The sequence below is a fragment of the Typopeltis vanoorti genome, chromosome 4 (assembly GCF_054136105.1).
Source record: "Typopeltis vanoorti isolate ZY-2024b chromosome 4, IOZ_Tvanoo_1.0, whole genome shotgun sequence".
Classification (NCBI taxonomy): domain Eukaryota; kingdom Metazoa; phylum Arthropoda; class Arachnida; order Uropygi; family Thelyphonidae; genus Typopeltis; species Typopeltis vanoorti.
The window spans coordinates 33,983,452-34,009,339 of record NC_143552.1 but is presented as its reverse complement, the minus strand read 5'-3'; the positions used below and the strand labels follow the sequence as shown (position 1 = coordinate 34,009,339).

At 37.4% G+C, this 25,888-nt stretch overlaps 1 protein-coding gene across 3 annotated transcripts in view; it reads left to right on the top strand.

Moving 5' to 3' along the window:
• The window catches only part of LOC150107214 (roundabout homolog 1-like), a 742,051-nt gene that overhangs the window by 679,048 nt on the left and 37,115 nt on the right, over positions 1 to 25,888 (top strand). For all 3 annotated transcript variants that reach the window (XM_090391071.1, XM_090391072.1, XM_090391070.1), the window contains one exon: positions 14,123 to 14,311. In XM_090391071.1, coding sequence (XP_090247197.1) covers positions 14,123 to 14,311 — 189 coding nt within the window. The remainder of the gene's footprint in view (positions 1 to 14,122; positions 14,312 to 25,888) is intronic.

The window sequence follows — 25,888 nt, the reverse complement described above, 5'->3', positions numbered from 1 at the left end:
ATAACACACCACTAGTGACTTTTCTCCTCTAGGATATTAGCCCTTATACACAACTTGCTGATACCTATCAAAACAGCCAATCTCCAGTTCCATGCACTAGTCTACTATCCAACCTCATCCATACCACTGTGTATGTGTCTCCTTTGTCCAGTGCATTTGGTATCTTGTTAAAATAAGTAGATTGCTAAAACATGATCTTCCTTTAGCAATATTTTAACCACAATTCAATACACACAGATTGGTCTATAATTCGAGACCTTAGTCTGATACCTGCCTTTATGAAGTGGAACAATTTCACCATCTATCTGCTCCTTTGAAACAGTGTAAGAATTTAAACAAGTATGTCAAAGCTTTTTTTAACTCCTTGGAACAATCCCTCAAAACATAGTGATATATCATCATAGCCCTAATCGACATCAGGCCCTATATACCTCCTGTTCACTCACCATCAATCTCTCTCTCTCTTCCAACCTTCCCACTGCACACATGCTCTGCATGATGTCATATTCATCAGGATGAAATACCTCTATGAGCTGCGTATTGCTCATATCTCCACTATATGCTCCACAGTGGTTTTCATTCAAACCATTTTCACTAACAAGATCATCCTTTCCTGATTTTTTTTCTACTAACCACATGTGAAAACACCTCTTGGATTTTTTTTTTCTCATTAGATAACTACTGAAACATTTGATTATTACTACTCGTCTTGTGCTATCTCCATAATGTTCATTCATCTGTTTTACACTTACATTATTAAACTGACTTTCACAATGTATTTAGACATCAGTTCTGCTAAATAGTTTTAGAGTAAAGTCCAAGGATATTGATCTCCATTCCATGATTTAGATGCAGGCTGTCTCCTAAGCTTTTCATAACTACCAGCTTGATAGTTCCACGTATATCTACATTCCTCGTAGAAATTCTTATGGCTGGGACTAATCAGGTCACTATTTCTTGATAACTCTCACCAGTTTTAGGGAAATTTAAAATCCCCCATTTATAATAACATAATCTGATGAAGTGATCAAATCAGTGATCCTTGCTTACCCTCTGCTATGTACTCTAAGGTAGTTGTCTCTCAAAAACTTGAGAAATTCACACTTTGGCCCCAGATGACATCTCTTCATTCCAATCTGTATTACCATAATTAAAATTGTCCATAATGATTACCTTTTTCCTATTAAATTACTCTGGATTTAGAGAAAGATGTTGAAAGTTTATTTTTCACTTGGTCAGACTATAATAAATTTAGTTTAAACCTTTATCCAAGTGTGTGCAAACAAAGTTTGCACCTGAAAGTATCTTCAGGACTGGGGTAAAGTGGTACAACACTGGGCAACTCCTTGCAAAGGTGGAGCAAGCTACCAACACTCCTATCTCAGTATCCCATAATGCAAAACACATCTCCTTGCAGATATGTATAATGTTATGCATTAAGGGAACCTGAAGATACTTTCAGGCACAAACTTTGTTTGCACACACTTGGATAAAGGTTTAAACTAAATTTATTATAGTCTGACCAAGTGAAAAATAAACTTTCAACATCTTTCTCTAAATCCAGAGTAATTTAAATAAAAAGGTGGAACACCGTTTGGCAGCTCCTATAGGAGGAGATGACCTTGCTAATGCTTCTGCCTGGTGTCTCCACTTGGGCCTGGCTCCCACTGAAGAGACCTCGATAAAGGTTGAAACTAGTCTGGGTAGTGGCCCTTCCCTTAATGCATAACATTATATACATATCTGCAAGGAGATGTGTTTTGCATTACATTATGGGAGATACTGAGATAGGAGTGTTGGTAGCTTGCTCCACCTTTGCAAGGAGTTGCCCAGTGTTGTACCACTTTACCCCAGTCCTGAAGATACTTTCAGGCGCAAACTTTGTTTGCACACTTGGATTAAGGTTTAAACTAAATTTATTATAGTCTGACCAAGTGAAAAATAAACTTTCAACTTATAATTTCAAATCCTCTGTACACTCTAGTGTCGTGCACCACTGAGAAAACATCACTATCAACAATAATATAGTCAGTGAGACTTTTCTTATTCCCTGCCTCTTCTCTCCATGTGAATTTGTGCACATTTTTATGTTGGAACATTATGTTAGTAATAACCAGTCCATGTCCTGAGCAGAAATCTAACAGATATTTACCATTATTATTAGCTTTGCTCTTTTCCTCAAAGTTCCCCAAAATATTTTTGTTTATCTGACAATCATTTCCTACTCAGCTATTTCGATCTCCAACAAGGATCAACTTTACTTTTTTCATTGTGTTAGCTGCTTTCTCTAAGGCCTCAAAAAATTCCTCCACTTAGAACCTTCTGGGACCATAGATACAAATAAGTCTCATTGTCCAGTTCTCCATCTGATATTTGTCCACATTATTCTACTTGATATTATCATGTTGGAGGCTTAATGGATTGTATACAGCACTCAGAAAAGATTAAAACAGAATTTAATACTTCCTATATTTCGTCTCTCAGTCACTGAGACATCAGGGATTACAAACAAACTAATGTAACATTACACAAATACCACACAATACTAAGCCCAACCATGTGGGTGACTCTAAAGTCCTATCTAGGTGGAGCACCCTCTAAGGGCAGTTGTAGGTGGCCTGGAATGTAAGGTGGGATCTCTGATGATAAGTGTTTCCCAAATCTTAGGAAGCTTAAGGCAACCGTATTTATTAAAATTTGGTTGATTTCTGAGAGCTGCTGATTCTAAAAATAGCCTCTCTTTTATGAATTCCTCCAGGTAGATGGCTGCTGATCTGCTGTCTATCCAAAGTATGCCAGCTTGCATAAACAGTACTTTATAAACTCCAGGCACTGAGAGAGGAGGGAGCTGATCTTTTGTAGAACGGATAAGGGTAGCAAGTTTGCGGTGGGGCTTAAATGCTGTGTGTAGGTTGTACTTTTTTAAACTCTTGGCTATTTTTTCTGATGTGCCACAGATGTAGGGTATGGTGATGTCATTTCTAAACTCTTTCTGAAGAGAAGACCAGGGAATGGTGGGGGGGGGGGGGGGGGACTGATTATTTTTTTTTAATACTGTGATCGCTGTAGCCATTGGAGAGGAAAGTGTTGTGTATGTGGTCAAGCTCAGTTGTAAGGGCAGTTCCATTGGAACAAAGATTGTGGGCTTTCTTAGTTAGAGTTTTAATAATGCCATATTGTTGAGAGGGGTGGTGGTGGGAGAGTTTGTGAATGTATCTGCCTGTGTGCATAGGTTTTCTATATACAGTGAAGGAAAGTGTAGAAAGGATCTCATGGGGGAAAAAACCACCATGCTCCACCACAGCAAATTCAAAAAAAGAGAGGCTATTTTTAGAATCAGCAGCAACTCTCAGAAATCAACCAAATCTTAATAAATATGGTTGCATTAAGCTTCCTATTTGGGAAACACTTATCATCAGAGATCCTACCTTACATTTCAGGCCACCTACAACTGCCCTTAGAGGGTGCTCCACCTAGATAGGAGTTTAGAGTCACCCACGTGGTTGGGCTTAGTATTGTGTCGTATTTGTGTAGATGTTACATTAGTTTTTTTGTAATCCCTGAAGATGACTCAGTGACTGAGAGACAAAATATAGGAAGTATTAAATTCTGTTTTAATCCTTTCTGAGTGTTGTATGCAATCCATAGCCTCCAACATGATGTCCTCACAGCACTTAAGCCTCCGCACACAGATTCTACTTGATATTGCTTTCCATTCAAGAAGATTAGTCTCATATTTAGTATTGAATACTATACCTACTCCTTCTTTTCCTTGATTGTCATTGTCTGAATATAACATTTTGTATTTATTGCTCAGAAAGATCTCGCCAGTTTTTGTGTTTTTTGTTTCAGTCACCCCTATTATGTCGATCTGGTACTTATCCAATTCTTCAGCTAGCTCCATTTCTTTGCCATTCAGATTTCTTATGTTGATAGTACTGATCTTGAACTCTGGTGATGTTGAGTTGGAGTATGTTTCAGGATTTGCTCCAGTAGCTGACTTTCTGCATTCGCCCTGGTGAAAACAATGGGGGCCTTGTTTAACCGGGTGATGCCTCAGCTGGCATGGGATTATGTCATGTTGTGCCATCATTTTATATTGTGGTTTAAGCCAATAAGAATACAGTTTGGTTGGCTAAATCCCAAACTGCCAGCCCATCCTCTTTCATTCAATATCCAGGTAGATACCTAACAGGGTGAACCGTGAAAAGGTGAGATTGGACGTTAGGTCAGAAGCTCTGGTCAGTGCTGTGCATTCCTTTAAAGGCTATGTGGAGATCTCCTCTCAGTTATATAGCTTTGACCCTTAAGCATCCCCAGCTAAAAGATGGGAATCATTTAGAAGGGAGTCAAAGAGCTAAGTAGTTAGCAATGGGGATTCATCCAGAGTTTGTTGTAAGAGACCTTGCTATTTAGTATACTTGGAAATTATTTAGAATCAAATATTAAGGGTGAAATTTTTTATTTTTATTGTATGGTGTGCAGCTGAGCAGTGCTCAGATGATTAAGGTGCTTACAGAATGATCTCATGTGGTCACATCGTCATCGTTAGTGTTCTGTCTCTTGACAGGTCCAATGGTATAACTCAGCAGATTCTTTTTCTCCAATTTCCTCTGTCTCTTGCTTACTCCTTCATTTCCTGATATCTTCTTGTTCCCATTATATCATTAAGCATCGTTAGTCGTCTTCTTCCTCTTGGTCACTTTCCTTCAATTTTCCCTTCTATCATTCTTTTCAGTAGACTGTCTCCTCTTAATACATGTCCTATCCAGTTATGCTTTCTTCTTCTTATGGTCTTTAGTAAATTCCTTTCTTCTTCAACTCTTTGTAATACTTCTTCATTGGTGATTTTTTCAGTCCACTTTATTTTCTCCATTCTTCTTCATAACCACATTTCAAATGCCTTTTAGCATTTCATTTTAGCTTCTTTCTTCCTAATTGTCCATGTTTCTGACCCATATAAGATCATACTCCAAATATAGCACTTAATAAGCCTTTTCTTTAGATTTTTATTTCCATGTTGCATTTCCCATTTTCTTGTATTATACTACCAAGGTATTTGTATTGCCTCATTTGCTCTATACTTTCTCCATTCATCATCACCTTGATACTTCCTGGTTTCCTGGAGACTCTCATCACTTTTGTTGTTTTTTTTGCATTAATTTTCATACCATATTTCTTGCATATATTTTCAAATTTTTGCATTAGGTGCTGTAGTTCATCTTCAGTATTAGCTAATATTTCTTGATCATCTGCAAATCTAATATTTTGTATTGTTCTTCCTCCAATAGTGATTCCTCTTTCCTCTTCATAAAATGCTTCTTTTATCATTTCTTCTGCAAATATATTGAAGAGCATCGATGACAGGCAGCATCCCTGTCTTACACTTCTGCCAATCACACATTTTTTAGTTTTTCCTACTTTTGTCTTTATTATGGCAGTCTGGTTCATATATAATTCGGCTATTAACCTTCAATCTCTCCAATCTAAACCTATTTTGTGTAACACTTCATCAGATTTTCCCATTTCACCATATCAAACGCTTTTTCAAGGTCGATGAAACAAATATAAACTTCTTTATTTACTTCTATATTCCTTTCTCATATGGTCCTCATTACTCCAATTGCATCTCTGATTCCTCTGTCTTTTCTAAATCTAGTTCTGTAGTCACTTCACTCTGCAGGATTGCTTTTCTTTTCAATTGGTATAAGAATACTCTCTTATACCAATTGAAATCTTTAGGCCATACTCATGTTTTGTGAATGCGGTTGCAGAGTTTCCATGTTTCTGTTACCTTTGTTCTCCAGTTGTTTTAGGATTTCACTGGGTATTCCATCCACTCCTTCCATCTTTACACTTTTTAATTCCTTAATTGCTGTTTCTACTTCTCTCTTTAGTATTTCAGGACCTCTTTCTTCTGTTGAGGTTTCATTTTGAGATTTCAACAAAAATGCAATTTTTGTTGTTCTTTCATTTTTTGCATAAAGTTCTTTGATGTATTCCTTCCATCTTTCACCCTGTATTTCAATATCATAAATCAGTTTTCCTTGCTTATCTTCTAATGGCAGATTTCTTATGTTTTTTTTTTTTAATATTTGTACTTTCTTTTTCAAACATTTTATCATATTGCCCCCTTTTTTCCATTTCTTCAATTTCTTTGCATTCTGTTTTCAACCATTCCTCTCTTGCTTTATCAGTTTCTCTTCTCGGTTCATTATTTAATACTTTGTATTTTCTTCTTCCCTCTTTAGTGTTTACATTTTTCCATCTTCTTCTTTCTTCAATTTTTCTTATCATTTCATTTGTAATCCATGGCTTTTTAATTCTTTTCCCTTCCACAAAACCTATCTCTTCAGCAGCTGTTTCATATATTAAGTTTTTCAGTTGATTCCATTTTGCATTAACATCCATAGTTTCTTCAGATATATTCTCTTTGTTCCTTATTTTATTTTCCAGTTCTTCTCTGAATTTCCTACCTGCATCTCCTTTGAGTTTTTCTAGGTTCCACCTTTTCTTGCTTTTACCTTTGTTTATTTTCTTATATCGTATTCTTAATTCCATAACAAGCAACTTATTGTCTGAGTCAATATCAGCTCCTGGATATGTTGATATCCTTTCTACACTGTTTCTGTACCTGTTTTGTATTAACATATAATCAATCTGGTATCTTGCGATATCACCTGGCATTTTCCATGTATATCTTCTTCTCTTTGGATGTTTAAACCAAGTATTACCAATGATTAGTTTGTGTCTTTTACAAAACTCTATAAGTCTTTCACCTCTCTCATTCCTTTTTCCAAGGCCATATCTTCCTGTTATTCCTTTCTCTACCTTTTCACCTACCACCGCATTCCAGTCTCCCATCCAGATGGTACACCTTTTAGTTCTGTCTTCTTCCATTATCTCTTCTATTTGATTATATATCTCTTCTACTTCATTTTTGTCATGGTCACTTGTGGGCATATATATATCTGTATAATCATTATGTCCACAGGCTTTGCTTTCAGTTTAATCATAATCACCCTGTTACTTTTATATATTATGTTTTCTACTGAATTTTTAACCTTTTCATTCAAAACAAACGCTACTCCATTTCCCCCCCCGTGTTCTACAGAAATATATAATTCTATAACCATCACTTTCAAAATCTCCTATATCTTCCCATCTGACTTCACTTAGACCAACCACATCCAATTTATTCCTCTCCATTTCTTTCTTCAAGTTCTCTAATTTACGAGCTATTAACACTGTTCTTATATTCCAAGTTGCATCATGTATAGTTTCTATCTTATTCTCTCTTGGATGTCTTTTCTTCCTATTTTCCTCAATAGATTCCATTCTCATTGTCCATTTGAGGATTTCGTAGGTTAATGACCTGAGAAGCCTCATTTCTTCTTCTGCCGAGCATGACATCCATCGTTTGCCGATGGACCCCATTTTTGCCATTTGTGGAAACGAAATTTGCCGAGTTCACCATATTTTCTTGGAAATAATACTGAGGTGGTTTCCCGTTGCCTTCCTCAGGAAACCATTATGGTATGGTTTCAAACCTGGGAGAGCAGCAGACTCCCACTGCTTAAAATAGGCTACTCCTCTCACTACTAAAGGTAGAAAATAAAGTAAATAGAAAAGATTAACCTCTAGCCCTCGAATTACTCTAATAGCATTGGGGGAGAACAAGAAGACGAGAGGAAGTATAAAGAAAGAAGATAGGGACCAGTCTACAGATAACATAACAGACATACATTACATGAAGTAAGGCATGGTCCAGCATCAGGTACCTCGGGTTTGCCATTCCCGTACTCACTAGAGGACCTTATGTGGTACAGATGCCTAAATGTTCATCGCCACACTTGTCATTGTTTCAAGGAAGCAACAGACGTCTACAGATAATAATAATAAACTAACTTGATTTAGTGATCACATTATTAGACCAATATTTCACCTTGCTCACCTGGCACAAAGAAATGAATTCTGCACTGTGTTTGTTCTTCTGCAGAAGAACAAACACAGACAGTACAAAAAGGACAGGATTCTAAAATGCTAATTGGCACCCTCTGTGGGTGCAGTAATAAAATCTTGCTTGTTAAGCTGATGATCTCAGATTTGGTAAGTTGAGGTAGCCATATTTATTTAGATTTGGAGAATGTGAGCAGAAATTTAAAAAATAGTCTCTCTCTCTCTCTCTCTCAGATTTGTGTCAGCTACTTCTTATTCATCCATTTGGATATTGACCGTTGTTCCAGTTTGTCCAAAATATGTCACTTTGCAAGAGCAAGGACCACTATAGATATCCAAATGACTGACTTGATGGAAAGGATCTTTTAGTGAGCAGATAAGGATGGATAATTTTTGGTATGGCTTAAAGGAAGTCTGTATGGTATATCATTTAAGAACACGAGAATTATTTTCTGAAGTACCCAAGATGTAAGTGATGGCAATAGTTCTTTTGGTCTGAGCCTTAGATTGTGGGTTTTGGTACAGATAGAGTTCTGTTGATTTTTAAAGAAGTTATTGGCTAAAAAAGTGTGAAGTGACTGATTTCAGAGGATAGGCTAATATGGACTGAACAGATAGTTCTTGCTTCAGTTACTAAAACATTGATAACACTACACTGTGGTGGAAGAGGATATGTTGGTTAGTCAAGTGATTAGAGCATCAAGGTAGGCATACAATTATTTTCTTTTTCAATAATGAAACAGATCCTAGGTGTTAGCTTTCAACAAAAGGAATTTAGGGTCTTTTTTTTTTTTTTTCAGGGTCTCATGAAAAAACTGGTAAGGGAGGGAGCTGTTCTTTCAATCTGCTTGTAAAGTTTTTTTTTTTTTTTTTCATGCCAAGTAAAATAACAAATAAAAATAATTTTATGATTAAATGGAATTAAAGATGAAGAGGAATAGCAGGTTCAATTCAGTGGGTTAGCCGTTTAGCTTTGTAAAGCAATTGTTTTATTATTATTATTATGTGACACCTCCAGGGAGTCCAAAGACTCATCGAAGGAGAGTGTGCTAACAGCATTGAATGATTGATCCCCTTCCAACTACTAACCGGGTTCAAACTTGCTTAACTTTTTGCTGAGCCATTAGTAGCAGAGGCTCTACCAATGGACCAACCTTTGCTGGCAGTGCTCATGTCATTGTAAGTTTAGCAGAAATGGGGAATGATGGATGCAACTTCTGCTGATCAGTACTCGTGGAAATATCTCTAGAAAATACACAGCACTTAAACTACTTGAGATTATCTGGAGAGAGAGGACTCATCAGTTACCCAACCTGCCCTCTTCTGGATAGTTGAAAAGTAATGTCTCAAGTGGTAAAAGGATATCAAGATTTCTGGAAGCCAACGATGCCATCAAAGTGATGTGTTTGTGCTAGGAAAGGTAAGTAATAAGTGTCACTCCAGAAAAAAAATTTAATCTTGACTGTTCAGATGAGAATTATCAGAATGGGAGAACTAAAGGGGTTTTTTTTTTTTGCACGAAAAAGACAAAATTGTGTTTTGGAAGCACTGGAAGACTAGGTGGGAGAAATGTTTCACCCCCATTGAAAATGGTAAGGAGATCAATGTTTGGGGTGCTGGTTTAGACAATCTTGACATTTGCAATGTTTAAGCACTGCAAGGTTTGTCATATGAATAGGAAGGATGGAGAGTGCTAATATCAGCACAACCGTGGATTGGGTTTGAGGTCAGTGAGAGAAGGGTATTTTATATATATGAAGAAGAGGATGAGCAAAATACTAGTTATGAGAATGCCTATATCAGTAGAAAAGTCCAAAGAGAAAGAACGACACCTTCCATCATTACATGAAGTGAACAGCTTGAGAGAAAATTGGCAATCCAACTACAAAGGATGAAAGGCAAATCATAAAATGACAGTTTGCTGAGGTCTTCAATACAGACCCTGTCAAATGCCTTGGAAATGTTAAGTTCAATGGCAGAGGTTTCTCCAAACCTTTCTATGACCTATGTGCAGAGGTGGATGATGTGAGATGTGCAATGGATCATGACTGGTGGAATCAGTGCTATTGGTCAGTAAGTAGTTGACTGTTCTCCAGATGCTGAAGTTGATTGTTGTTGCTGATGGCCTCCATTATTTTAGACAGCACGAAGGTGAGAGCAATAGGTCAGTAGTATGATCGTGGGCACTTCTCTCCCTCTCTGAATTGGCTGAATATGGGCTTGCTTCTATGCTGTGGGATTGACCTGATGCCAGCCAAATATAATGCAATGCACAGATGATAAAAACAGATGTTAATTCAAGAGAAGAGTGCAAAATACCATCCAGACCAGAAGAATGTTTATTTTCCAAGTTGCTTGGGTTATCTGTTGGAGTTGATAAGAAGAATGATACCAGGGAATTAGCTTTATCTTTAGGTCATATAAAATAGTGCCACTGGGCAAGAGATAGAGAGAGAGAGAGAGAGACAGTGGGGAGCACAAATACAGAAATTGCTCCCAACATTTGCAAGAGACCAGAAGGCATATGTGTCATTTCTGCAAGAGGTGAGTTTTCTACATTTATCTCTTTTAAAGTCAGACTCAGCTTCACTGGCAATTGTTTTGCAGTTGTAGGTTTCATTGTATGTTGCAAATGAAGCTAGAGTTTCTTTGCCTCTAGTTGATGTACCAGGAAGGAGAACTAGTGTAAAAATAAAACAATCTAGAGCTTTGGGTGAGTGGAACAGGTTGTCAGGTATTCTGGTTGGTAGATGAACAGTGTTCATTAGATCATTGTTTAGAATAAATACTTCAGCCTCTCTTCCAGTGAAATTGGAAAAAGGAAACCAGTTGGAGTTGTGGACATTATAATTATCAAATAAAATAACTTTCAAATCCAGCACACCTATAACTTGCTGTGTATAGATAAAATGGAATGCTCAATCCCAATATGAAAAAAGAACACAAATGACGTGAAATTTAATAATTATGGGGAAAAATCAGTCTTTCTGATCATCATGTCCCCAAATACACTCCAGAAAATTAATTTAAAAAGGCTTGTTCTTACTTCATACCAGACTTGGTACAAATGCAGATTTAAAGAAGCTCATGAGATGTTAATTAACCACCCTAATCTCAATAGCAATGATGGTATAAAAAATCTCAAGAATATAAGCAACCCATCTATGACACACAACTTGTTTTAAAAGACTAACAATATTTTTTCAATTTAAATAATAGGACTCTTGGTCAGCCAGATCACAAATGAGATAACCTGTGACAGACCATTGAGTATTACTCAAGGGATAATGGGAATGGATCTCCAGCAGTTCCAAACTTTGTGGATCAAGTAGTAATGTAGTAAATAACAAAAATAACTACATCATTTGCCAGGCTGCCATCAATGCTGTTGACATTAAATTCTTCTTTTCCTTTAAATCAAAATGTAGGTAATACTCAGATGTTCTCCAGCTACCTATACAGAACAAGAATCTGAAATTAATATATTTTATTTTTCACCCAGAGGTCAAAGATAAGATCAGCAGTTGACCAAATTAGTAATACTTTGGCACTAATATGTATTGTAGTAGTATATATGAGTATTATTTATTCCAGATGACGATTATAATCTTTTTCTTCTCCTCAAGGATTAGGCATTTGTCTGTTCTGGCTTCACTGGTCTTTCCATCTTGCAGATGATCTTCTTGTTCTTTCTCTCTCCCCTTCCATTTGGTCTATATTAATCCACTTCTTTTGATAACATATCTTTCCATCCTAAATAAATGGTCTTTTCTATTTCCCTATGCATTCCTTGATATTTTCATTTCTTTACATTTTAAATATTTAGCTCTTTTTGGATGTCATTTTTTATGTGGTCCAATTTTGTGCATCATTTAATGGTTCTTAAAAATCTCATTTCTGCAGCTTGTATTTTACTTTCATTTATAAACCGTATAATAGGGTGGGAGTGGGCATTACTTTATAAAATTTAAGCTGAGTTTCTCATATTGCTTTTTTACTCAATGTCCTTTTGATTGTTCCATAGATTTTCTGAAATGTCTTTATTTTTTCATCTATATCTTTTGAATATGTTATCATGCAGCCTAACTAATGAAACTGTGTCATCTGTTCTGTTATTTTATTTTCTATGATTATTTTTGATCCAACATGATCTTGCCCTTTAAATTTCATGACTTTTGTTTTCTTTTGAAAAATTTTTAAATTTTATTGTTGGCTTATTTTGTTTAATTCATAAAATGATTTTTGAAGGTCATCTCCATTGTCTTGTAATATAATCTGATCATCTTCCATACAACACTGTATTGATAACAGTTTAACTGGAGACCATGATTTAATGTTGCTTTAATAATCTGACCAGTATATACACTTCTTGAAAGAAATTCAACAGACACCATAGTGTGAGAAACAAACAGCCATGATGCCTTCCTTAAATACGATGTAGGATCTCTTTTTGCTGCAATGACTACAGCAATCCTACAGGATACTTTCCACAGGCATATGATAGAGATCAATGGGAATTTTGGACCATGCTTCCTGTAAGCATGTAATGAGGTCCTGGACTGTTGTGGAGCATATGTCCCTTGACCTCACTCGATGCTCCAGTTCATCCCACAAATGTTCATTAGAGTTGAGATCAGGGCTCTGTAGAGGCAGTCACCTGTTTGTGGACATGAATGTCAGTGACATTCATGTCCACAAACCACCCAATTATAGCAGCAGCCTTATGATATGGTGCATTGTCTTGCTGAAAGAGAATGTGATCAGTTCCATAGAAACACCACAAAGTAGGAAGCATTGCATTCTCCAGAATGTTCAGATATCTCTCGAAATATTCAATGTTTGTGGCATCGCAAATACACAAACAGAAGCTTATGGCCAAACCAGGACCATCTCATCACACTGCCACCTTCAAATTTCATAATTGGGGTTATGCACTCTGGTAAGAGACATTCACTAAGCATCTGCCACCCATCCATCTGCTCAGTAGAGGGAGTAGCATGATTCATCGGTGCATAACACAGCCTTCCAAGCTTTTATGTTTGACTGTACATATAGAATGTTCATTACAAGTTGCACCACTGAAGATTATGCTGCATGTTGGTTTGGGTAATGTGGGGCTTGCATATTCTGGTCTTGCCACAGAAACCCATGTTGTGAGCTTCGGTTCTGAATGTTTTTGTGCAAATTATGTTCCAGTCGATGCCTGGAACTCTGCATTCAACATGTTGGCTAACAAATGGTGGTTTTTACATGTTATCCTTTGTAACACCCTATGGTCACATTCATTGAGTGTGCTGAGTCATCCATTGTGGGTAGCACTTGGAGTTGATTCCTTACACTTTCATCTCGGTATGGTATCACTGATTGTTGACCTGGGATGGCCTAATTTGTCAACAATTTGCTGAATACATAGGCCTGCAACAGGCATCCTATCGTAATGCCTCCTTCAAACTCTGTCAGTTACCTTCTCACAGCCATTTCACCCATACGCAGTTGTACTGACTTGGGAACATCATGTTCCTTCAGTTTACTACAGGAACATGATGTTCCCAAACACGACTTGTTTGGGAACATCATGTTACAAAACTGGCTACAAACACGACTTGTTACATGTCACGATGCACCTCGTGGGCAAGGTGCATCATTAACATGGCAGGATGCACCTTGCCCAAGGGGGGGGGGTCCATTGACATCTTTCCAAGAGGTGTATACAAATGGCAATACAACTTAAAAAAATATTGAATATCATATTCAGACAAATATAGTATTATTTAAATATTCATATATTTAAATAACTTTAAATTTATAAACTTTTCTTAATCACCTAACCAGCCATTATGGATCAAATACGCATTCTCATATGCTTCATATCCATCATATATTTCAATGTAATATCAATGGTATTACAATTTTAATATGCATTTCACACCCATGATAACCTTGATGTCTATAGACATGTTGGCCGGTAGGGTGGTTAATTACACATTTTCTAATGATCTGAATGCTGCTAGATATGTCATTCACTTTCCTTTTTTTTTTTTTTTTTTTTTTTTTTTTTTTTTTTTTTTTCAAATTTTGATGATCTCAAGATTCAGTGATATTACCATCATTTACTGCTGTGTGTGCGTGTGCGTGTTGCATATAATTTTTCTAAAATTATTAGGCCCTGTTCCTTCCTGGACAAGTGTTACAGATCAGAGTAATAGCTCATGTACCAGTGCAAGGACTAGTGCAGCCAGTTCCTCTGATGGTTCTTTTTATACAGATGCAGATTTTGCCAGTGCTGTTGCACGAGCTGCTCAAAATGCTGGTTATAGGGTGGATGGCTCTCTCATCTGTGATCCAAGTTTAGGTAAGTGCTCTTTTTTTTTTTTGTTTAATATCAGTTCCACCAGCAGATAATTTGGATCCATAGTACAATATCTTGGGAAGGATGGTAAACAGGACAGATTTTATGTTGTTCTGAATGTATTTAAACTATAATTGCTGGTCAGAGATGTCTTAACAGAAAGAGCAATTAGTGTGGTACGTTCAGATATGGACTTTAAAGTGATGGCAACTGGATATAGCTGTAATACCCTTGGACAAACATTTCTACAAAAGGTAGAGAGCAAATATTTAGTATCCATACTTCTAAGGAGTGGGGTTAATCAGTAAAAAAAAAAGAGAGACAGGTCAGATCTTTCTATTGAACAGTATCTAGGATTTTTAAAGATTTTTAAAAAAAAATATTATTTCTTGTGGAAACTTAACTTTTTAGTTCCGGTGCAGAAAAAGAAATCTTCAGCTCTACTATCACTTCAGAAAGGAGAATTTCTTCTTGATGAGAACTTTTTTCATATCAAGTGTCCCCACACAAGTGGTCCCAAGACTTATGACAATGCTGAGTGTGGGCAATTGGTTAGAAGAAAAAATTTGTTTATGTGGTTCTTGTAATCATTGGTGAAGACTGCTCCAAAGATCAACAGTGTAAAGAATGAAGGCAGAAATGAGAAGTTAGTTTGGAGTTGAACTCTATATGGATGTTGACCAGCAGTTTCTCATGTTCATACATTAGAGGAAAGTGGGGAGGTAGAAGTAGCCAGTTCAGTGGAGCAGTACCAGTTGAATCTCACTGAACCTTTTTCTATACATCTAACTCCAAATCTATTCTAATGCAAGTCATTAGTTCCTTTTGTCCCTCAAATTATTATTGTTGTTGTTGTATGGGTACCTCCATGGAGTCTGAAGACTCACCACAGGAGAGACAGTTTATCTATACAATCTATCATACCTCTCCTTGAACCCAATAACAGACAAAGCATTCACAACTGACTCTGGCAACCCATTCCAAGCAAACAAATTTAATCGTCACATCCCTACTAACCACACCTTTATTCAACTTCCAGGTTGAATAAAGGTGTGTTTAGTAGGCTAGCCAAATGCTGAAATCTCCTGTATCAATCCTATAAAAACTCTTCAACTAACTTAAATGTTTCTATCATACCTCTTAATCAACTTCTGCAATCCACACACCCTCAATATATCCTCATAGGGAAACATTCCACAGGCCACTCACCATCGTGGTCGCTTACTTCTGAATCTTCGCCACCATTCTGCCAAGTGTACTGAAGGAAATCCAAATAGTGGTCCCCTGCTGAACTTACCTGGAAATAAGTAATTGTCTATATGGATTCTACCACTGTAATGAATAGGGGATTTCTTGCTTATGTTACCCATCCTTGGAGAAATGCTGTGGAAAATCACAAGTAGTTATGATTCCCATATAGGAATGGTTGACTATAACCATTCCTGTAACCTGCAATTTGCTGTAACCAGCAAATTGCATATCAAGATGCAGTGTTCCAAAAATAGTAAGGTGATCATTGAAATACTGCAAGGTTCTGTTTTGGGCCACTCTTATTTAACTAATATATATATACAGGGTGTTCGGGATAAATTTGACAGTTTCGTAAGGAAAAATAAAATCTTCTTTGTATCTATTAAATTTAATGAATTGACAAAAAAACATTACAGGCAGAGTTAATTACAATACTATCAACAAGATTTACTCAAAATAACCACCATTAGCATCGATCACAGCTTCAATTCTGCTTCGGAACCTCGAACAAGCTGATGCTACAGTCTCCCTGGGAAGGGCCGCAAAAACTGTTTTAATTTTATCCATTAACTGGGCTTTTGTATTACTGGAAGTGCGATTGGTGTCTTTTTCAACTGTGCCCTATACAAAATAATCCATGGGGTTAAGGTCTGGGGAGTTTGGAGGCCAAACATTTGGACTGGTGAAGTCGTAGAAATTTTCAGACAACCATTTTTGACTTTTCCCAGAGGTGTGGCAAGGGGCCGAATCCTGCTGCCATACATACGGCCTACCATTGGCTACCCTTGTTATCCAGGGCTTGACTACAGTTAGCAACTCCACGAACAAAGCCCGAATTCCAATGCCAGGGTTCTTCAACACCTGTTCCTGCAGATTTGCGAGGAATTCTGCTGTACGAACGCAATCAGATCGTCTGCTAGGGATCTTTCTTCTTGCTACATCCTCGTAGTCACCATTGCAAGTCTCTAGTTCATGCCTGATTGTTTTTACTGTATTCAGGGAGCATTGGGCAGCAGTCGTAATATCCCTATTTTGATGGCGGGCACGAATCATCATGATACAAGTTATTCTCTTCCATGATTCAGGTGGGTTCCAGCTATCCATCCTTTCTGACATCTTGTATATGAATGAAGAAGGGTCCAAACTTTTAAATGAAGAGAAGTGTGTGTTAATACATGTAACTTACAGAAAAATATAATTAATTATAAATATGTCAAATTTATCCCGAACACCCTGTATATATATATATATTTTCAAAATTCATTTTTACTCGGTTGGAATATTATAAAAAAGATTTAATGACTATTACCGAGAGAAAAGATGACAAGATATATTTAAAAAAAGATACTACTAGTTTACTAGTTTCGTTACATGAACATCCTCAGGTATCACATTCAAAGAAGTATATAAAAAATTACAGAGACTTAAAATTGTACTAACAGAACAAGTATAAAAAACAGTAGCGTGTTTGAAAAAAATGCAAGTATGAGTTCCAAACAAACGAATACTATGCGCTGTCGCGAGTGCACCAGTACTGAACAGAAGCAACGTGTGCGTCAGAGAGATTGTAACTCAGGCTGTTGTTGATATGAGAGGAATCTAGAGAAATTTCCCTAGATTCAACAATCTTTCTTTCGAGTTCATCCTAGCACACATGGATGTTAGCAGTTTGAGTCCAGTTTACAATGTGCTGGCGGCCTTCGTCTAAGTTAGCTGAAAAGAGAACGTGGCTAGAGAGAGCGCTAGCTCTAGTCCTGTTATAGGAGATATCTCTACGGTGTTCATCCAAACGTAGAAGGATGGATTTAGCAGTCTGTCCATAGTATGGCTTTCCGCAATCACATAAAATCTTGTATACTCCTGGAAACTGAGTAGGAAGATGTTTCTGTTTATGTTTGCTAAGTAATGAACGAAGTTTTGGAAGCGTAGTGAAGCACGTTTTGAAGTTGAATTTCTTGAGAATCTTTGCCAGTTTTGGTGAAAGAGAGCTGATGTAAGGCAAGGAGATGAAGGCTCTTGGGGAAGAGGGATCTTCAGAAGTAGTTGAGTGCCTGGGGGAAAGAAATTTGTCAATTTTCTTTGGAGAGAGACGCACACGTTGCTTCTGTTCAGTACTGGCGCACTCGCGACAGCACGTAGCATTCGTTTGTTTGGAACTTATACTTGCATTTTTTCAAACATGCTACTGTTTTTTATACTTGTTCTGTTAGTACAATTTTAAGTCTCTGTAATTTTTTATATACTTCTTTGAATGTGATACCTGAGGATGTTCATGTAACGAAACTAGTAAACTAGTAGTATCTTTTTTTAAATATATCTTGTCATCTTTTCTCTCGGTAATAGTCATTAAATCTTTTTTATAATATTCCAACCGAGTAAAAATGAATTTTGAAAAAATATATATATATATATATATCAGTGATATAGTTCATAGTATGAAAGGAGATATTCAGTTGTTTGCTGATGATGCTAAATTAGGAAGAGCAATGTCAAGAACTTCTGATGTGTTGTTGCTAGAAGAGGATTTGAATAGGTTGGTGGTGCTTTGGGCTGAACAATGGAGATATCATTTCAATGTTACTAAGTGTAAAGTTATGTGGTTTGGCCAGATAAATGAGCATTACCATTTTGGAGGAACTTTGCTTGAAGAGGTGGAGTAGGCAAGGGATCTAGGTGGATCCCTTGGGAACTGAAGTTCAGGGGATACATTGCAAAAGTTACCTAGAAAATTATTGCTATAATGCAAACAATGCTGATATGTACAGTTGAGGTAGTGATGATTGAATAAGACACTAATTAGATCTCATTTGGATTTCCATGTATAAATCTAGTCACCTGGATATATTGGTGATAAAGAAAAATTGGAGAATGTGCAGAGGCAAATAGCTAAGACTGTCTTAGGACTCTGGAATATTGAGTATGAGGAGAGATTGAAGGAATATAGTCTTCAGAGCTTGGAAAATAGGAGAAAGAGAGTGATGTAATTGAGATGATAAGTTGGTAAGAGGAGCCTATCATCAAACAGATACAGGGGAATTATTTCATAAGATAATGGGTGATGCAAATATGAGAAATCATCTCTCAAAATTGTACAAATGTCATGTGAATAAAGAGGTGAAAAGGAGATATTTTTTCTTCTTGTTTGGTAGGTGAACAAGTGGAATGTAGTGTCAGAATGGAAGGTGAGTGCTCCAACGTTGAATGTCTTCAAGGCAAAGTATGTTAGTTATTGTGGTCAAAATGTTCATAACCTCCTGCCATGAGTCTTTGGACTTCATAGAGGCCTCGAAGTAATACTATATCTCTAAGCGACTTAATTATGTCCCACAAGAGCATATCAAGTGAGCTGCCATCATTAGACAAAGTCCACATTATGCAATCCACCATCTTCTACATATCAGCATCAGAATTCCTAATTTGGCTGCAATCCACAATTTAGCTGATGATATTGCATTCCATTTCTTTCCTCTTATATGATATCACTCTTCATTGGGGTTCTTATAACTTTGTCAGTTTGATGACATGCATAAATCTAGTCACCTAGATTTAGACTTAAGTATTCTTGACACAGGAATAGTTTGCTATAGTGAAGTTTCCTTAGTATAAATATAGATTTTTTATTTTATTTTATTTTATTTAAAGCGTATGGTGATATAACAGCCGTGAGGCCCCTTTTACGGGGAAGTATGGCACCATCTCAATCCCCCCAAATTTTATCTAGGCTCGGGACCGGCACAGCTGATGAATCAGGCCTATGGCTGGGACTTAAGTATTCCTGACTAATCCGTGTTTGTTCACGGGGGCGGTTTACCTGCTTATGGGGGAAAAAAACCTTGCTGTCCATGACCAAGACCAGATAACTTGGCTATGTCTGAGAAAGATCATTAAACTCCTCACGTTTGATTCTCGTTGCCAAGAATCGAACCCAGGACATTCCTTTCCAAGGCATATGATTGCGAAGCGCTTAGCCACTTGGCTGACTGCACAGACTGTGGCTAGTCATATGCAGACTCTTGTGAGGAAAGGATATATGTGGAATTATAATAATAATATAGATATATTATTATTATTGTACTGGCACACTCCATGGAGTCCGAAGACTCATTGTGGGAGACCCAGTCTATCATACCTCTCCTTGAACCTATTAACAGAAAAAGCACTTGCACCTGACTCTGGCAACCCAACTCATTCACAACTCTCGAAGTAAAAAATCTAATCCTCTAACCCCTACTAACCACACCTTTATTCAACTTCCAGTTCTGGCTCTCTAGCCAAGTGCTGAAACATTGCCCCTGCACCAATCCTACAAAACATTTTAAGCTACTTAAATGTTTCTATCATATCCCATCTTTTTCTCATATCAACCAACTTCTGCAGTCCACACACCCTCAGTCTATCCTCATAGGAACATTCCTCTAAATCTTCTCTGCCGCTTCCTCATTCCCAGGAGCCCAGATCTGAGCACAATAATCCAAGTGTAGACATATCAAGGCCTTATAAACAGGAATAACACCTTCCTTATCTCTACTTGTTAATGTGGTCTTCAATAGCCAAGTAACCTTATGGGATACCTTAGCAATATGTCCTCTAAATTTTTAACTCTATCTACCACTACCCCTAAATCTCTAGCTTCATCTATTTCCTGGAGTACAGTTCTATCAGCATGGTACACAGCTTGTAATCTGTTTATCCCAAAATGCATAACTTCACATTGCATACATTTCTTCACATTGAACTGACACCAATTATCTTTTGCCCATACTGACAGCTTATTTAAATCATCCTGCAAGCTCTCCATATCACCTTGATTAACTATTACTCTACGTAATTTCATATCGTTAGCAAACTGAATATTTCCTTTCAGGTTAGTTCCTATATCATTTATATGAAAATTAAATGCTAGTCCCATACTAAACCTTGCAGCACACCACTAGTCACATGTTTTTGTCTTAATTCTTCTCCATATACCTGCACCCTCTTATCGACATAACTAGTGTCATATCCATTGCAATTTGCATAACAGAGTTCCATGTGGTATTCTGTCAAATGCCTTTGCAAAATTCATCAGTATCATTGTGTAGCCATTTCCTTTATCCAAATCACTGTTACTCTATTATAAAAAAGTTAGTAAATCACTAAAGCATGACCTACCCTTCACAAAGCCATGTTGCCCCACATACAGTATCATAGTTTTATCCATCCATTATTGAATTCTCTTTTTGACCAATTTTTCCAGTATTTTAACCAGACACCTGATATACTGATTGGTCTGTAATTTGCTACTGCAGTCTTAGAACTTTCCCCTATGCAAGGGAATTATTTTGTCCTCTTTTCACTCCCATGGAACTTTACCAGAGCTGAGACTTAAATTAAAGAGTCTGGTCAGAGGAATTGCCAGTTCCCTTGCACATTCTCGCAAGACACGAGCTGATATCCCATCTAAACCCACAGCTGTATTTACATCGAGATTCTGCCTTGTCCTAAGAACATGAGTATATGTGATAAACACTAATGTTCATAGAAACTGTATCATCTGCTGTAACCATGGTTACAGCAGATGCAGTTTCTATGAACATGATTATGAATTTGAAAAGCAATAACACAATTATTCTCACAAATAATGAAGATAGTAATATTACATATTTATTTTTAATATTTGGCTCTTTTTAGTACAAGATGTGACATAATTAGAAAATGACAACAAACTTGACAAATATTTCAAAATGGAGTAGACAGTGATATTTTCACCAGAAAAAAAAATACTGGTATCAAAATTTAGTTCAACTACACACTTTTACTAACATTCAAAGCTAAAAATTCACTTTTTACTTTTTAGTACTTTGTGGGTCCTCCTCTTTACTTTATTACAACTTGGCATTGGCAAAATCAATTTCCTGATGGATGGAACTGTTAATTCATTTCATGCCTTATAATGGCTTCTTTGAATGCCCAAAGTGTTCTTGGCTTCTTCTTGTGCATTTCAGTCTCCATTTGATACCACAAATTCTCAATGGAATTGAGATCTAGGCTGTATCCTGGCTGTTGGTCACTGAATCAAGTGTTCACTGAGCCACTTATTAATCTGTCACAAAAACTAAAGCTTTTTTTTTTTTTTTAACTACTGAACTCAATTCTATGGTACATCTTCTTCTTCTCATCAAGGATAAGGCATTTGCCTGTTCTGGCTTCACTGGTCTTTCCATCTTGTTGCCAGTTTTTCTCTCTTTCCCTTTGGTCTATATATCTAATAGTATATCTCAATGGTATCTCCACCTTGACACAGTAAGGAGACTTGTGTGGACCAATGACCTCGAGAGGTGGGGGGGGGGACAAGAGAGAGAACCTGGTTCTCCAGGTTGAGGGTTTTATGTAAGGCTGGTTACCTTACCAAACCCACAACCTGGAGAACCAGGTTCTCTCTCAGGATGACTGCATCTTTCAGGATGACTCTGTCCCTTGTCACAGGGCAAAATTTCTACAGCTCAGATGCTTGAACTGGAAAAATCAAACCTTATGGTACATTTTAGAGTTATAATAGCATTACTTACACATTTTGCCCTGTGACAAGGGACAGAGTCATCCTGAAGGATGCAGTTCGTCATTGCAGTAAACTGGTCTCTGGTAACAGGAAGCAATTCTTCTAAAATTTTCTGGTACACTTGTGAATTCACTGAACCTTTTGTGAAATGCAAGTGACCAGCACCATGATACAAAATGCAGCCCTAGAACATTTGACTGACACCAGACAATCAATGTTGAATTTTTCCCTTGATGGTCTTAGAACTGTCCGTCTGCTGTTGGTGTCCTGCAGATTAAACTCTTTCTCATCAGAAAAAAAATTCTCTTTTCCACTGAGCAGGGGTCCATTTGGAATGCTCTTTACACCAATTTAACTGAGTCAATCTAATTTTTTTTATTATTATTATTTATTTATTAAAAAAGAGCTTCTTTTAGGGCAGGTTAACAGTCTCTGTCGAATAAGTCTTCTCCCAACAGTTACAGAGCTTGCCACAACACCCCTTTGTTCTTCCCAGTCCAGTTTCATTTCTCCGGACATCTCATGGCAATTTTTGAGGCAGAGCCACTGCCTTTACAACCTAATCTTGGTATGGTGTCGACAGTAGCTTTTTTCCTGTCCTCTTCTCTTCAGCAGATCCGGTTTCCTTCATTTTCGACAGCAGCCAGACCATAGTAGATTGACTACAGGATGCACTTTTAGCTATTTCACAAGAGGAATAGCCTTCTCAATTCAAAGCTTGAATCGCTTTTTCTGTGTGGTGTTAACTGCACGTAACTAGCCATAGCGATCTCAGCACGAAAATGCCTAGCTCTTGCTGTCTATTTATAGCATAAAAAAATTCTGATGCAATAGCAGTAACTATCACATTATACAGAAACCAATGAGAATGATAGATGATGCAGTACAATGAAATATGTAAAGATAAACCATTCAAAATGACCATTTAACATACTAAAAAGTATGTAAGGTGATATGGTTTCTATGAACATGAGTGTATGTTATATATCCTTGTGAAGTGGCCACTCAGTAACTCACTTATTTTATTTGCTTCTGTCACTTCGTCACCATCATTACTCATTAAAGTTAATCTTCCATAGTCATTCTTCCTCTTACTTGTCACATAACAAAAGAACTCTTTGAGATTTCCTGTGGCCTGGTCAGCCAGATTCTTCTCACAATCTGATTTTGCCTTCCTTGCCATGGTAGTCACCTTTCTTCTTATATATATACTGTCCACAGCATTTTCTTCTGTAGCTCATGCTTAATGATATTACTCATTAAGCATGAGCTACGAGCTACATCTAACTCCTACCTGAATAATCCTCCTTACCTTAGGTATACAATTTAGTAGTATTGCTTCCACTAGACGACCCTTAACTATCTCCCATGCACTACTAATATCCTCACCCTGCAGTGTTTTATGCCATGGCACATATCTCTCGGAGAGACTGCTGCTGGAAGGTAGAGAAGTGAATAGAGAAAATGAATCAGATCAAGAGGGGGAGTGATGTGGAAGAGCAGGAGAGTAAGACAGGAGAGATTGAACAAGTGGATATGAATGGGGAAGTGAGTGGTATGAGTATAGAAAATGAGAGAATGTGTGTGCAAGAGGAGCAGGGAAATGGGGAGGCTCAGGGGTACAGCGTGAGAATGGTGGATGCTCCAAGAGGAGGTGAGAGCATGTGTAGGCAGGAAAGGAATGGGATGACCAGGGATCAAGAGGAAACACTTGGAATTGTAAAGGGTTCTAAAATGAAGAAGCAGAAAGGGAAATGGCCCCAGTCTAGCATGAAGAGATCACATCAAGTGAGTGCTATCAGTGGAACTAGCTGTAGATCCAAAAATGAGCTGTTGTGTTTGTATACTAATGCTAGAAGTATAAGAAACAAGTCAGATGAAATGGTTGCACTAATTGCGTCTGTTCACCCAAAGATTGTCGGAATAAGTGAGACATGATTGGAAGGGGATGACATCCTGACAGGAATAGAGATGGAAGGGTATGATGTGTTTCGTGAGGATAGAAGGGGTAAAAAGGGAGGGGGAGTGCTATTGATGATAGAGAAAGAGTTATGTCCATACAAAGTACAGATGCAAGACAGAAATAGTGCCAGTGGTTTTGAGGCAGTATGGTATGAGATAGAGGTGAATGGAATCAAATACTTGGTGGGATGTTGTTATAGACCAGGTAATGTGGATGGTGGTGATAGTGAAATGTATAGTCAAATTAAGAAATAAGAAAAGGGTGATCATGGTGGGTGACTTTAATTATGGCAATATAGACTGGAATGATTAGATAGAAACTGGAAGTAAAGAAAATGAGTTTCTTGATTTTTTGAGGGATAACTACCTCAGACAGTATGTAACAGAGGGCACACAAGGATTAAGGGTCTTGGATTTGGTCATCTCATCAGAAGATGTAATTATAAATGAGGTGTCCAATTGGTGAGAGTGACCATGAGGTGATTACCTGGGTGGTTGCCAGCAGTGCAAGAACTCCTTGTAGTTCCACATATACCCTGTGAGAAAAGGGTATATGTGGAACTACAAGGAGGGTGATTATGAAGAGCTCAGGAGACAGCTTGCGAGTGTAGCATGAAATGAGGAGTTAGCTGGAAAAGAGATCAATGTAGCTTGGGGGAATTTTCAAAAACTGTCTAGCAGATGCAATGTCTAAATATATTCCAAGGGTGAGAAGGTTAAAGAAGGTAGGTGTGAGATGGATGAATAAAGAGATCAAGCATGCGATACAGAGAAAAAAGGGCATTGTGGAGGCAGCATAAGAGAAGTGGAAATAACCAATTTCATGAGGTCTACAAAAACCAGGCAAGGAGGGTGACTTGGTTTGTGAGAGTAGCTAAAGAGAGCTATGAACAGCAGTTAGCTAATGAAGCCAAAAAGAATCCTAGGGAGTTCTTTCGATATGTAGCCAGCAAAAGAAAGAATGATTATGGAAGGATGACATTGATTGGAGAAAATGGTATAAAGACAGCTGTTTCAGAATGTGTGGTGGAGATACTTAATGAGCAGTTCATAAAGATCTTTCAATCTTGTGAATGTGACTTCATGGAGAGATTGAGAGCAGTTGATGATGGGGAGGAGAGACTGACTGTAAGTGAGCAAGAGGTGTTTGGGGAGTTGAGTAAACTAGATGTAAATAAGGCTGTGAGACTTGATAATATATCACCGTGTAATCTGAAGGAAAGTGCCAGGGAGTTGACACTTGCCTTGACATATTTTTTTAATACAAGTCTTGCACTTGGTCAAGTTCCTAAGGAGTGGTAGGAGGGCAAGATTGTGCCACTTCATAAAAGAGGTGATCGAACTCAAGCATCAAACTATAGGTCTATCTGTGTGTCAGGTGTTGTGGTTAAGTTGTTGGAGAAGCTTGTGAGAACTAGGATCCAGAGTTGGGTAGACAACAATGGTATAATCTTTGATGGACAGAATGGATTTGCTAAAAGGAGGTCATGTTTTAGTAATCTACTTACTTATTACAATAAAATGACTGCTTCCTTGGACAGAGGAAAAGGATACACAGTAATATACTTAGATTTCGCAAAGGCTTTTGATAGAGTACCTCATGATAAGTTGACAGTCAAACTAGAGCAGATGGGGGTTGGATATTAGATTAGTGCATTGGATTGGAGACTGGCTATCTGATAGGTATCAACAAGTTGTGTATGGGGGTGCGATATCCAGGAAAAGGAAAGTCACTAGTGGAGTGCCTCAGGGGTCTGTTTTAGGGCCATTACTATTTAACTTGTATATTAATGATATTGGCAAAGATTTGGATGGAGATATTCAGTTGT